The sequence below is a fragment of the Thamnophis sirtalis genome, unplaced genomic scaffold (assembly GCF_051295495.1).
Source record: "Thamnophis sirtalis isolate CommonGarterSnake01/CBP01778 unplaced genomic scaffold, rThaSir2_p1.2 scaffold_2, whole genome shotgun sequence".
NCBI classification, from domain to species: Eukaryota; Metazoa; Chordata; class Lepidosauria; order Squamata; family Natricidae; genus Thamnophis; species Thamnophis sirtalis.
The window spans coordinates 150,559,050-150,574,613 of record NW_028261382.1 but is presented as its reverse complement, the minus strand read 5'-3'; the positions used below and the strand labels follow the sequence as shown (position 1 = coordinate 150,574,613).

The following is a 15,564-nucleotide window of genomic DNA, read 5'->3' as shown; positions in this document are numbered from 1 at the left end:
AAACAGTACATTTTATTTTACTCATACTTTAAGTAATAGAGAATTCTAGGCAGGAATAACGAGAGGGGAATTTACAGCACCTTAATTTTAAGAGTCATTCATTAAGCATTATTGATAATGGCAGAAATGCTTGTTTCAGGAAAACAAGAAGAAAGACCTGGAAGAACAAAGGAGACAGCATATTGTGTGTGTGTGTGTGTGTGTGTGTGTGTGTGTGTGTGTGCGTGCATGTGTGTACGTGTGTGTGTGTGTGTGTGTGTATTGTGTCACAACCCCTGGTATGCCCAAATATGGGAGGAAGCTTATTGCTTCCTTTCTCTGTCTATCGGCTCATCACAAAAGACCATCACGACAGAAAACCATTATTTTTACTGTTGCCTTTGTTACATTTGTGTTGCATACACAATACATACATACAATACATACCTATTTCCCTGGCCCAGCTAATAAAGGAAGAGATCCTGTGGCTCAGTGGCTAATATAGCTGCCTGATATGTAATACAGCCCAGGTTCGATTCCCAGTAAGGGTATGGCTAGCTGATGAGAGCTAAATAGCTTGAAATAGATCTATACTAGTCTCCCTTTATTTATTTATCAGCACAAATGCAACACACACACACACACACACACACACACATATGCATAAAGAGCATAAAGAAAGCCCGTTGCTCAGGTTTTGAAATATATATTGGGCAATATGAAAATATTTAGAACAGAGATCCACCCGTTTAGTCTTGCCTCAGTAAACAATGAAACCTTTTTTGATTTTTTTAATTGCATGTCTGTTTGAAGTTGAATGAGGGATTTGATCTGCAGAGCATTGCAAGCCATTATCGCAGGCTTCCCTCGGAGCAAGTAGGTTCAAAACATAAGAAAAAAAATAAGAGAGGCACCATTTAACAGGCCTACAACTGTACTGTATTTCTAAAGTGTCCCAATTGCTTCCAAAGTTCTGTACAGTTTTGATGATTTTCCTACCTCCAGTTTCAACTCTGGAAGGAAGGCCTAGTTTGCCGTATTTTCCGTGGGAAGCAGAGGGTTAGAGTTTTCCAGCTCACAAGTGCAGTTCAAAAATCCCTAGCTTGATTATATTAAGAGAGTTGAAAGGAGTAGCAGAAATGATGAAACTTATACATTATAGTCATTTTACAGTGATTAGTATGGTAGACAGAAACAGAACATCTTTCTTTCTTGAATGAACTTAAGAGGAAGAAATCTGCCCTATTATTTTAGAGGCATTAGGGACTCAGTAGTTTTGCTGATGAAATGAAGGCTTGAACTAAGCTGCTGATCCTGTTAACACCAATTATGTCTTGGCATTATCATACAAATTCTCTTTATCTACTATTTTCCTTTCTCACTTGCTAGCACTGTGCTGTACAATACAATTAGAGATAACTCTAATAATTTTATTTGTCCTTCTCTCTAGTGTTTTGTCTCTAGTTAAGCAGACCTTGGAATTCTACATAAACCAAATGATTTAAAAGGAAAGAGAGTTAAGATAAATGTACTTTATAACCTTATACATACAAACATAGTGTGACCCTGTTTAGCACAGTGAAAAAAATACATTTGGCTTCAATTTAATACATACTCATATTTGGTTCTGTTTGAACCAAATATCAAACTCACATCATCACATGACGTATTGGGACTTTCCCCTCCCTTCACTAAACTGGGTGTGGGCATGGCCAGCGTGTGACACATCTGATCTGAGGGCTAGGAGTTTGACAACCCTGTGTTAGATGATTGGAATATGAATAGTGAAGAATAAAACGCATCTTTGGAATATCAATTTATTTCGTCTTTATATATGTATCAATAGGATATTGCATCTACTGGATGAATCTAGGAGTTCAGGTTGCAGTTCTGAACTCAGTTATTGAGTAGCAAGTCTCACTGAAAAAAGGGATTTATTTTTTTTAGTGTAACAATATAGGATTAAGCCATTTATCTCCTAAATTGTGGAATTATGTGAAAAAACATGCAGGAACCTCTTTTAAAAATAATGGTAATAATCACAGGTCAACTATTCAAAGATTTAGCCTATTCCTTTGATGAATAGAATAGAATTTGTACTGTCCAAGTGTGATTGGACACACAAGGAATTTATCTTCAGTGCATAAGCTCTCAGTATACATACAAACAGCAAGGTGATATCCATAATGGAAAAAGTACATTATATGTACATATGATAAATATGATTTAACACATTCAAAATTCATAATAGCATCTGAAAAAACCCTCTTGTGATGATACTGTATCTTAGACACATTTTCAAAAATTATTGTAGATTTAAAAAAAATAGTTACAATTATCTCTTTGACAGAGATCTCGGTATTCAGTGAAGCACAGTCTTCCTCTGCTGTTAATTTAAGTGGAATTCAAGATTTGACTCGGAATAAGAACATAGTGAGACCACTTGCTTTGCCTGGACAACTTGTAGGAAACACATTTGCAACAGGTAATACATTTTCACTCAAACTCATTGCAATCTAGGACTACTTAGACTCTAGTATGTAAAAGTTATGTGTAAAGTATCACAAAACATAAATAATTTGCTATAGAATTATCTTCGTGGAACAAAACAGATGATAAATACCTCATACTTCACATGTCTTCCTGTTGGTATTCTTCAAATATGTTTAATTCTTACCATTCTCAGCTAGATCAATCAATATAAAGGCACAAAGTATATCAGAAAGGCTTCAAATTAGTGAAGACAACTTTAAAATAATATTGCACTCAAATCAGGTTTCTGTGATACTTATTACCAACACTAGGATTACCAGATTTAGGTTGCAGCAATCTAGTTAACCATTAGATGACAGCAAAGAATTAAATTTTTCTGTATTTTCTTTGCTGCCACCTAGTGATTGCCATTTTTTTGTTCCTCAAATTTGGTAGCTCCAAACAATACGCTGTCCTATTGGAATGTTATTTTTTTACTACATTCATGTACTTGTTGCATATATAATTTGCATTTCATTTAAACAATGTAACCGATTTAAATAGATTTTTCCCTACCTCTGTTATTCCTCCTTCTTCCCCATTTTATTTTTGCTCCACAGCTAAGCTGGTAGGTTTAAGAGGTTGTAATTAGTCAAAATCAACCTGTGAGCTTCATTGCAGAACTTGAATTCGTTCTTAATCACTAGCCTCATCATTTTACTCTTATCCTTATCCTTAATATTGTACACTAATTCATATTATTTATTAAATAATAAACCCACTAAAATAAAAGGTTGAAACACTATGTCATCTGTAAAATGCAAGTTTTCTGTATTAGAACTCCAATTGGCAGTTAAAGTTGCCAGAACAGTCCCCCAGCATCTCATTATTTAATACTTTTCTGTAAAGTAAGCCATTCGTTTTATAAAGATTATACCCATAAAATTTATATTCTACTGGCTATTTTTAACTTTTTAGACTTATTGCCATTCCTTTCTCTGGATCACTTTATTTTGCACCATGTTATTATTTATTAGTTTTTCTAGTTACAATATCACAATATTATACATTAAGTTCTAACTCAGGATATTTGATCTATTCGAGCTTGAAACATTTTGAAATAATATTAATTCCCAAGGGTCTACCTGAAGCCAGTTAGGGGAACTAAGATGATTAAATATCTTTTTATTTGTGCTGTCAGTAATTTAATTTTAGTATGTCCTGTCTTTCAAAGTTACTAACTGATTAATTAGAATAATATAGATTTAATACAGTTTTCTTTAGAAATAGAAAAATATGCCAGAAACTGAGGTTTGTCAAGACTACTCAGTAACACATTGTAAAAAAGAATGCCCATATTGGAAAAAAACCTTAACTTTTATTATGAAAGAGTAAAGAACCAAAATAGTCTTCCAAAATAAGACATGTAAGTAAATTTACTATTCCACAATTTAAAATGCATTTCCTTTAATTTCAGTTAGCTTCCATGTGACTAGGATTAAAACCAACATTCTTCATTTTATTTTTCATAAATTATAGCTAAATAAAAGGCTCATCTTCCATTTTTTTAAACAAAGAAGACAAGCGATTCTGGACATATAAAAGTATTCTTTTTAAAAAAAAATAATTGTGTAGATTGTAGCCTTCCAAATAGCTAAAAAAACAACAACCCTGTCCCAACTGTTATTTTTAATAAGACAAAAGATGAAAATGAATTCCTTGGGGATAATTATAATAATTGTCAACTGTGGAACAGAAAACTTTAGCATGCTATCCAAATATCAAATACTGATCTTGCTTTGCTTTGCATAATATTCAGAGATATTGTACATACTCTTTGTTGTAGGAAAGTCCAAAAAAGTTGGGAGCTGTGGCATAGCTGCCATATTGTATTATTTTACCCACCCTGTTAAACCCCCTGCTTTGTTATCTTCTTACAGTGTTCTTCTGATCCAAAGTGCAATTGCTTGTTTTACAATTGTCTAAAAATATTTGTAGTTTTTTTGCATTCAGTTCCCCTTTCTCTCCAAACCACTGATGTTACCATCTGCCTCTAATATAGCTGCAGAGAAAAGTAAAAATAACTTCTTGATCTTGTTATTACCTACTTTATTAGCATGACTTCAGCAGTTATAAAGTTTCTGAAAGTCAGAGTTGTCAATAAAAATGCTTTATTATATGGGGTGGACATTAAAGCATATAGAAGGTAAATATACTTTTTGTTATTTATGTTTTCTTTGTGTGTATTAATTCTGCTTAGCTACCCTGACAAGTTCTGGCCCACCCAAGAAACGACACCGAGGATGGTCTCCTGGATCCCCAGCCCTTCCTCCTGGTGTAATTGTGCCTGTTCCTGCTATCCGGCCTCTTCCAAGAGCAGGCAAGATTCTGATATATGTGTGTGTTCAGCCAGTGACCTGGAGATATATATCCACCTTAATCAATTAATTAACTTCTGGAATTGATAAATAGCCTTTGCTATAGCAGCTCAGGTGTACAACAACATCTATCTCCAAATTAGACTCTACTAGAATCTCCCAATAATTTCATGACCAAATGGTGGATATAAATCCAAGTCTCCCAATTGATGTCTGTACAGATTGTATTTAATTTCATCTCAGTAGATTATCAATACATGCATATTACATAAATATCATTCCGACATGGATCTATATATCATGACAGAAACCTTTATTCTTATGGGTCATAAATTAAACTGATAAATGCTATTTAATGCTGTCTCTACTATAGGTAGTCACATCAGCAGTCTTTCTTCCACATGCCCTTTTCCCTATACAACAACTTTATCTAATCTTATGCATTCCAAATGGGTTGGATGTCATTTGCCTTCATTCTCAGTATAGTGAGTTACAGTCCAGCACACACATCTGGAGGAGAGATATGTAGAGGTCATAGGAAATGGCCTTGAAGGATAGAAAGAAGAGCTGTTACCAAGGCAACAATTATAGGGCTGGGTATCATCTGAAAACTGATGGTACCCCATGCAAAAGGTCAAAATGAGCTTCTCAAGAGATCTGATGTTGATGTTAAATCACATGGGGTGGGACAGCATAGATCATTGACCTAGTTATTAAACAGACTTCCCCAACACCATCTTATGGAAGCATTCTGACAGGAGGAATGAGCACTGCTAACAAAGCCTGATTTTGCCAGATGGCCCAGAAGGACATTGTAGGCAGTAGTATAAAAACTTACCAGGAAACCCCAGGGATGGTAAGCTGGGTTGTATTTCCCCCACCTTGCTTTGACCTAGATCATCCATGAAAGTGTTTGCTAGCTGAAATGGGATTACTTTGAAATAAAATGTTAATGGATAACAGTATTCCATACTAGATATTTTTAAAAATGCATATATTTCTCCTGGATAATTACAAACTGTGTATTAAAGCAAAAAAATATGTATGTGGCTTTTAAAAAGATGTGTTTTTTCTCTTACTGTGCTTAATTATTGCAAATCTTTAATTCAGCTTTGCAATAACAGAGTTTATACTTTATATGCTTGAAGTAACATCTTTATCTTTAAAACTCTCTATAGCTCCTTTGTGTCTAAAGTTTTGATTTTATGGAGATTGTGATTAGGATATGATAAATTAAAATTGAAAAAGTCTGTGAGAATGTTTCACTATTTGCATGTGATGTGATAAGTTAGTATTGAATCTGATTCTTTGTATAGGTAACATTTCAATGGAGTCTTTGTAAGCAGCTCTGTTATAATACCTGGCTTTGAGGAAATTGTATAAGCATCATTTCCTCTCTAATTCACCTCCATCAACTACAAACTTAGATTTTTAAAAATATATAACTTCTTTTGGAAGGGTGAGCTAAGGACAGAGCCTTCATGGTTTGAAAGAATTAACTATACTTTCAAAAAGAAATGCAGTGTAGTTTGAATTTTATTGTGTTTAATGATTTCTAGAACAAGAATGGGTTTTTTTTTAACTTAAATTGTTCATAAGGCCAAATCACAGCATGAGTCTTTTTATAATAGATCTGTCCCCTTTCTGTATTTTTATAGAGCCTCTTTTATCTGTCCCAGTTCCGCAATCAATGTTAACTGGAATTTTACAGCCTCAACCCATCCCTGCAGGGGAGACTGTAATAGTTCCTGAAAATCTGCTGATTAACTCTGGAATCAGACCAGTGATTCTAATAGGTAAGATCTCAGATAATGTAGTACAATAATCTACAGTTGTTACTCTCTTGGAGATTTTTTGTTTTGTTTTGTTACTGTTTATTTTTGGATTAAAATTCTGAAACCTAATATTGTATCCAAAAATGATCTTGGTAGAACTACTTTTCCTTGGAGGAAAAAAAATCTTTATGGTCCCAAAGGGATGAAAATGTAATGTGTAATGTACCTGTACTTATATTACATATATTCCATGCTACAGTGTGGCTTGTCATTTGTGCTCTGCTTTCATTCACTCCTTCCAAGTAATAGTAATCTCATTCATACCTATTGAAGTAAAGTATATATTTTAGTGCTAGATTTTAACATTTGTATATAAAACAATAAAATAACAGAATGCTATTTCAGTTTCTGAACTTGAGACATTGTCAAGTTACTGAGACAGAAAGGGTCAGTATACCTAGAAAAAAAGTATATATATAAAATCTGCAATTATGTCAGAAAAAATCTACAGACAGTATGAAAATATTTTATTGATTACTACTTTAAAAAACTGCATATTGCATGAAGATACAGGTAAAAAGAGCATATAAACAATTCCCCCTATGACTTTTACATTTGGATTTATGGCAATGAACTAAAATTGAGATTTAGGAGGGATGTTAGTACTACTGATAGTAGAGAAAGATATCTATTTCTCTACTAATGTTACAACCATTGCTACACTATTCTTCATTTTTGTTAGATCTTAAAATGCATAGATGTCTTTGTCATCTAGGTTTATACAAGTAGTCCTCACTGAATAAATTTGTTCAACAGTTTGAAGTTACGGTGGCACTGAACGAGGAGATTTACTACCAATCCTCATAGTTGCGTCTGTCACAGAATCATTGCAATCATCTGATTACAATTTGAATACTTGGTAACCAGCTCTTGGTCTAAATTATCATTGTTAAGTAATGGTCTGTAATGGTCTTTACATCCCACCTAAAAAAGAATTTTCCATATTTTTGTGTGAAAGTGTATCTTTATTCCTTGCTTAACAATAATTTTTATTTCATAATGTTAAAAAATTGAAAAACAATTCTGCAGTAATTTGAACTTTTCTTTTTGTTTTTTAAAGGTTATGGCACTTTACCTTATTTCTATGGGAATGTTGGAGACATTGTAGTAAGTCCATTGCTAGTGAATTCCTACAAGATTCCTCAGCTGGAAAATAAAGATTTGGATCTTTTTGGTTTAACTGGGAATCAGTTACTAAGTGTGGAGAACATGATTATTTTAACAATACAGTATCTTGTCTGGCTAGGTAAGACATTAAAAAGTATATTGCTTTGGGGGGGGCGGTGTACATAGATACTATCTCCTACAAATCAGCAGATAATAAACTTTATTTTTTATAATAAGAGATTAATCTTCTGTGGTCAATTTTTGTGAGACTAAGTCTCACAAAAATAAGGACAGGCGTTATTCTGCCCTCATTCTAGGAATATTAACATCTTTTTCATTTTTTTTCAATTTGGGGCAATTTTAAATTATAACTATCTGCTTTCATTGAGAAAGGCTTCACTGCATGAATGGATAAATTCTACTCTGTAAATGTAAGCAAGTAGGGCAGCTTCTACACAAGGTATATTTGCATACAATTCCTATTAAGAAAATAGAAAGGACTTAAAATAAATATGTTTCAGGATAATTTTTTACCTTTTTCAAATTTTGCAACTTCATTAGAGTAAGAACCCAATATGGATTGCTTACTAGTTGCAAATCATTCTGACTCATCGTTGGAATAGCACCAGTGTTCCTTGATGAGTAGTTTCCCTCCCCAATATGGCTAATCTGTATTTGTAAAAGCATTAATGGTTGATGTTGGATACTTGAAATGCCCTTGAACTGTATTGTGAAATCTGCAGCAGACAGCAATGCACATGACTGCATGCACACAAATTATCTTCCTTTTAAGCACATTTTACGCAGTAACATACGTGGGTGCTTTTTTAGCCAAGAGTTTTCACAAATATTTTATAAGAGTTCCTCTCTTGGGAAATAATAATAATTTATGAAGTTCTTGTTTTGAAGAGAAATATAGTGCTTCAAATAACTTTGATCTAAATGGTTAAAGTGTATAATAGAAAATTTAAAAAATACACACTTCTTCACAACCGTTATTATTTACAGCAAATACAATATTTTTATGCTTTGTGTATCTACCTTTGTTGTAAAATTGCACAAGGCAACCATCATTCAGCAGATTCAAGTATTCTTTATCTCTTTTCTCAGTATTTTACTGGGTATTCCAGGAGTTTTGCTTCAGGAATCCTGTATTTGGGAAAAGGTGTAAAATCAAAGAAGCAGTTTTGAAAATTGGTATGGATTTGAAAATATATGGCTATATATAAGACTTGGTTCTAACCCTAACTGAAACTTCAGTTGATATAAAAATTATTGAAATCTAACCGTATGTTAACCACACTGATGGGAAGACAAATTTTCCCTTGAGTTTTATATAGTACTGTATCATCTGCATTTATCTATGTTTATGTTATTTTTAAAAGAATAAATACCCACAAATCAAAAATATTTGTAAATATTTGATCGAATATTATGGCTGCTTTTCTAGGGAAAAATATGGAAAGTTCCTGTAACAGGACTTTATATTCCTGGTAACTGACAAAGGTCACTCCCTCTCTCCCCTTCTATTCCAAAATAACTGAATGTTTTCTCAAATTTAGGCTAAACGTCATAGGAAACAACTCAGGAAATGTTTTCAGTGTCATGTAACAAGTGGAAAATGAAGATTAAAGAGTTGGATTAAGTGTTTTTTAGGTATTTTTTTTTAGTAAAAGCAATGTAAAAAGTATATACATGTCTCCATGTGTTTACATACATTGCATGTTGCTTCATTTTTTACCAAATGCACACTAACGAGTTTGTTTCCTGTGAAATTCAGATTGCATATTTAAAAGTACAGTCCTGCTCAAAACCACAAACACTGAATTTTGCTACACATCTGATTTTGTAATATGAACTTTCTCTTTCATATTAAATGGTACATATTACAAAATCAGATGTGTAGCAAATTTCAGTGTTCATACTTTTACTGTAATTACTGTACTTGTAAATGTGCAATCCAAATTTCACAGGAAAAAAAACAAAAACAAAATTTCGTAATATGTACTTTCTCTTTTTGGGCTGGGGCACAGTGACTCAGCAGTTAAAGCTAACTGGAAAGCTAACAGCCTGTGTTCAAGACCCAAGTGCTGCCCAATGGGGTAAGCTCCCGTTCCTGCCCCAGCTTCTGCTCACCTAGCAGTTTGAAAGCAAATGTTATTAATAGGTCCCACTTCAGTGGAAAGCTTTACCTTTGGCCATATGACCATGGAAACTATCTTTAGGCAATGCTCATTTCCTTGGCCAAGAAACAGAGATGAGCACCGCTCATATATATCATTCCTTTTCTGAGGAATGTGTTTTAATTCCAATATCCATCGTATTGATCTGATTGAGCACAGATCAAAATCTGAGAGTAAAAGTTCTATTTACTCCTTTAATTCCTATGTGCCAATCAATATTCAGTGACTATTTTATGTGCTGATTTGATAATGGAAACATTTCCTTGGCAACCTGTTAGCTATTTCTTTCATGAACCCATTATCTCCTGATGCAACTGGCTAGGTGAGACAAAGTGAGGAAAAGCTAACTTCTGAACACTTCTGATCAAAACAAGAACTATACTCATCTTAATGCCCTTACAAAAAACAAGTTTCTGTAATAATGGAACACATCCATACAGTAGGGCAGTGTTTAGTATCTGCTAACATTGCCAGGATAAATCTAAGTGTGTGTTCAGGTTTCTTTAAATATTCGAACCAAGGGTGAGAAAATGGAGGAGGATGTTGCTAGCTACCAGAAAAGATGATGCATTGGTCTCTTCTCAACCATCTTTTCTAATAACTTTTGCTATTCATTTTTTTATAAATATCTGGCTAACTGGCATAACTAGTAATAAAAAATGTCAAAGAAAGGTCATTCCAAAAAAGAGGAATTAAGGCGTACGTGTTTGATCCTGAAGTGGCACTCCACTATAGTAACTAAAAAGTAATGGTGGGAGAGGATGATTTTACAAATATAAGGAAAATTGAGCACCATTCAGGATGAAGCTTTCAAATGGTCCATTGGAAATTCTTAAAATAAACTCAACTAAAATCTAAAGATATAAGGGGTTAGGTTAGCTCATTCAATTTGACAAAAATTGGCAGTTACGTTTGAACAAGTTAATGAACAGCTTAAAGAATTGTCTTCTCATGTTGTGGCAAAATGCTGGCAAAGTATATGAAGTTGTTACCAAAAATAAATATTGATATTGGAAACGTTACAGACATTATTTGGATTTTATGTTATTCAGGATCAGAATAGACTAAATCATGTGGGTCTTAGAGAAAATGTAGAAATGTAGAAAAACTGTATATTTCATTGCAAGCTTAATGGAAAGCTATAAGACATAAAATTTTCTGATAAACATGTAGAAGGACAATTAATACTAAGATTTCTAAATGCTCTGGTGAGAGACAGCAAAACATTTGTGAGCTGGAAGACATAAATTGGGACAGAGATAAAATATTATGTTTTCAAGATATTAGTTCAATCATGTTGCAAAGAAAAGTCTTCAGCCTTTGTGGAAGAATGACCAAAACACAAAATATGGTATTAGCCTTGAAAGCCAACTGGGAAACCTTGGGCTTGTCATTTTCTCTCAGCCCAACTCACAGAATTGCTGTTGTCAGGAAAATCGGAAGAGGAAGGTGTGTTGGATATGTTCACTGCCTTCAGTTATTTGTAAAAAATAATAATAGCAGGATACAAATAACATAAAATGGGAGTTTTGTTTCTAGTTAATGTCATCTTATCCATAAAGAAGATTCCTATGTTTCAAGAGAATTGTCTACAGTATTTAATTAATTTAATTTCTCTGTCATTTAACTCCAAAACAACTCTGATTGCTTTACAGTGTTAGTAAACAACAATAGAATATAAAAGAAGGGGTGTCTGAGGGAACAATAAACAATTCTTCCACATTCTCTACAGTTTAAAGAGGTCCACCCAACTATTTTAAAGGAAGGCCTGGGGGGAAAGTCAGGTTTTTAAATTCAAGGGTTTAATTAGTCCTCTGTGAACTGCTTTTATATGTGGTCTAAATGGGTTGGGAAGTAGTTGGGGAGGGGAATGGAGAGAAAAAATGAGAAAGGGGGGAAAGGCAAAAAAAATCAATGTTTTTTCAAGATTTCTTAGACTTAATGCAAATGAATTGACTTGGAATAAAGTTTCATTGTTAATGAGTTTACTGGGTAAAAATGATAGGACAGAAGTGTAAATGGTCAGCAGTGAATAGCATAGGATAGTTTTTCTAAATGCTAGAAAGTTAGGAGATCAAATGAAAAGAATTAGAATTGGTAAATATTTAAATTTGTCTATCTGAACTTTTCTTATAAGTAACATATATATTGGGGGGGAAAGACAAATATTTTGGAATAAAAATTATAATGTAATAAGCCAAAATGATTGCATTTTACTTAAAGCTAATGTTGATTTCACAGTAGAAAAGATTTAAAAAGAGATATTTTAATTAAAATTAAGTTTGATAATAAAGCCATAACATTGATTTCTGTATATGTACTTAGTCAGAATCAAATTGGGTTTCTACGAAAAGTATTGTCATGAATATATTTATTTGAAGAATTTATTTTAGGGGCCAAATATTGGTGTAGGCACACCTGGGGAAATGGAGCAAGTTTAGGATATTTAAGTCTAGGATATTTAGGATTTAAGAATTTATGGCTTAAATATAATAGAGCAGGATCAATTAATCTATATAAGCAATTGAACATATTAAAAAAGGAAACTCTCTGGTCCTGAAGGGTTAAAAGGTGAATTTTATAAGTAATTTGAGTTTTTCTTGACATTGAGCAAACTGAAGCATCAGGGAAATTTTCTGTTCTCTTACAATTCTAAATAATTCCTAAATCAGATGAAATCCATTAGAGGTCTTTTTTTAATAGACCTATTAGATTTACATCATTATTTAATAGACCTATTGTCTATTAATAAATAATAAACTGTTGAACAGTCATTTCAAATTTATTATGAGAAAAATTATATATCCTGATCAATCAGGCTGTTTGCATCATCTGGTTTAGGTATATTATAGCATGCTTAGACATACAACAGCCTTCACATAACACATTTATATATTTGTCCTTCTGAAAGCTTCCCTTTGGAGACTATACTACAGGAACGTTCAGATATTGTAGGCATAGTAAAATAGCTCATAATAATGGGAATTGTAATCCAATGTATCTGTGCTTTAGAAAGCTGTAAAAATAGGGAATTTCACATTATATAAGTAAAGCTTCCACAGGCATGCAGATTTATACACATTCTTCTTACACTTTTGTATATGATGATAAAATTGCTGCCATCTCTATCTCTGTTAGTGTACTTGGAGACCGCATAGTGGATTGTGCATTAAGGCAAAGGAACAACTGCTGGAGTCTTCTGTCATTGGCTATTCCCCTAAAAACACACTGTAATAAAATTACAGGAATGGTAAAAATAGAAGAATCTTTTGTTTCAATTGTTTCCTAATTTATGCGGATAGTAATTATCAATCCAATATAGTGCAGGTTCTAGAATGCCACTGAGGTGCGAACAGTAGCCCACCGCCAAAAGGATGGCTGCCAAGAAGAGAGTGAGGGAACCATTGTAAGAGACAAACCAAGTAACCTGTTGACATCTTATTCTGTGCTTAGCATCTTAATTTCTGCCAAATAGTTCTTATTTTGTGAATATTACGATAATAGTTAAATCTATTCACAGTGAGATGCTGGTGTTTTTAAGTGGGGAAACTTTCTATTTTGATTGGATTATTTTGGTAGGATTCTGACCTAGTAACAAAACAAGTTAGGTTGATGAAGGAGGTGTTTATGATATGTTTTGATTCCATATTTAATGACATTGCAGGTCCTGATAAGATACCTCTCAGGGAAGAATTTGAACAGATCATGCTGAAAGCTATGCAGGAATTTACTTCAAGGGAACAATCCTTACAAATGAATGCGCCGAGCACCTCTTTGTCGCCAGCTCAACTTCCATGGCTTGCTAAGTTAATTGCTAGCGTTTCCCAAGACATGGTACATGTGGTGGTTACTCAGAATTCCTTGGCAGAAGGCATTTCTGAAACACTGCGGTCACTGACTGAAATGAAGCACCAACAGAAGGTGCCCGATTATGTGGTTGCTATCTGCACCTCGAAGATCAGAGGAAGTGAGTTCTGTGTGATAGTTTTAGGTAGGTATATTTTTTGTGTAGTATCAACTACATTTTTACTGAAATGTAATACAAATATTTGGTGTATCAGCATGCTTCAAACATATAGTTTTTGTGTTATTGTTGGATCCCAGTCAGAGAGATAAACAGACAGAAGGCTGATTGAAATCTACTTTTAAATAACCTGCTTATACGACCAACTCCAAACAAAAATCATAAATAGACAACATGAATACTCACAAGACAATATACAATATTCTGTATCCTGGCATGTGGGTTATACCATCAACTTTAACCATCAAAAACTTTCCATAGAAGTTAGTCTTGACTATCTTAGAAATGTAAAATGGATACATTCAGATTTTCAGAAACATTCCAGAAAGATGTTTCTCCCCGCTTCATTGGTGATAGCAAGAACATTGGTGCCTTTTGAAAATGGAGGGAGTGAGGGAGTAAATGATTTCTCCAGCCCATTCAGCCCTTCAATTCTTGTACTTTTCCAGCCCCAACTGATTTCATATCCAGAATCATAGTCTTTGTTGTGGTTGAACTGTCCTCCCTCCTGCAATAATATGTGATAGATTTCTATGATAAGAAATAGAACAAAACAACACAACACATACACACCCAAGTGAGCAACATTTCATTTTAACTTTAAAACAATATACTAGATATTAACCCCTCAGGCAAATAATCCGATGTCTGATATGGAGGAAAGTAGATTTAACTCTGACTTGCACAATGCACTAATCTACTGGATGGGAAAGAACTAGCTTGCAAAATAGTCTGTTAAAATTTTCTACTTTTACCTGTTGCTATTTTTGGTTCTTGTTTTAAAAACATTCAGACTTTCTCAAATGGCATTAAATGAAGCTAAAGAGCTATGGGAGGTTTTGTACCATTTCTATGTTTGATTTTTTATTTAGACATTATTATTCCACCTTTATTATTTTTAAAAAGTAACCCAAAATAACTCAAGGTGGAAATACCTAATGCCCCTCCCTCCCCTTATTTTCCCATAACAACAAAGTTGTGAGGTAAATTGGGCTGAGAAAGAATGACTGGATCCAAAGTCTCCAGCTGACTTTCATACCTAAGATAGGACTAAAGTTCAGTCTCCTGATTTCTAGTCTGGTGGCTTAAACTGGCTATTATTAATATAGGTTAGAAACCAAATATGGTGACAGAAAGAGACAGATTTGTATGTTTCAATCACTGTTTTGCAGATTTAAAGTGCTAAATGGTTTAACAATCTTACCTATGTTTACTCAAAGATATCAGTGTGTGGTTCATTTGTTGGATTTAGACCAGGGAGAGTCAAGTCCTGCTCAACCCCTGAGTCAACTGGATGACCTTGGACCAGTAATACTATGTCATCCTACCTCAAGATGTATTTTGGGGAGGATAAAATTAGGGACAGACTTCTAATTTATGCCTCCTTGAAATCTTGGATAATGTAATAGTTAAATAAAACTTGTTTCTATGTGAATGTATGTAAGATTTTAAACATTAGCACCACACATGAATACATATAGGAGTTGTAATTTAATTCAATCAGCTATATGTCCCCAGATGTGGGAAATTAATAATCTACAAACCAAATTTGTATTTTAATGATAGATTAGAATGCAAAATGCATT

At 33.6% G+C, this 15,564-nt stretch overlaps 1 protein-coding gene across 5 annotated transcripts in view; it reads left to right on the top strand.

Annotated features, from left to right (window-relative positions):
• The window catches only part of GREB1L (GREB1 like retinoic acid receptor coactivator), a 178,854-nt gene that overhangs the window by 126,903 nt on the left and 36,387 nt on the right, over positions 1-15,564 (top strand). For all 5 annotated transcript variants that reach the window (XM_087707196.1, XM_087707194.1, XM_087707195.1 and 2 more), the window contains 5 exons: positions 2,330-2,464; positions 4,712-4,831; positions 6,488-6,625; positions 7,725-7,910; positions 13,619-13,945. In XM_087707196.1, the coding sequence (XP_087563322.1) occupies positions 2,330-2,464; positions 4,712-4,831; positions 6,488-6,625; positions 7,725-7,910; positions 13,619-13,945 (906 nt within the window). The remainder of the gene's footprint in view (positions 1-2,329; positions 2,465-4,711; positions 4,832-6,487; positions 6,626-7,724; positions 7,911-13,618; positions 13,946-15,564) is intronic.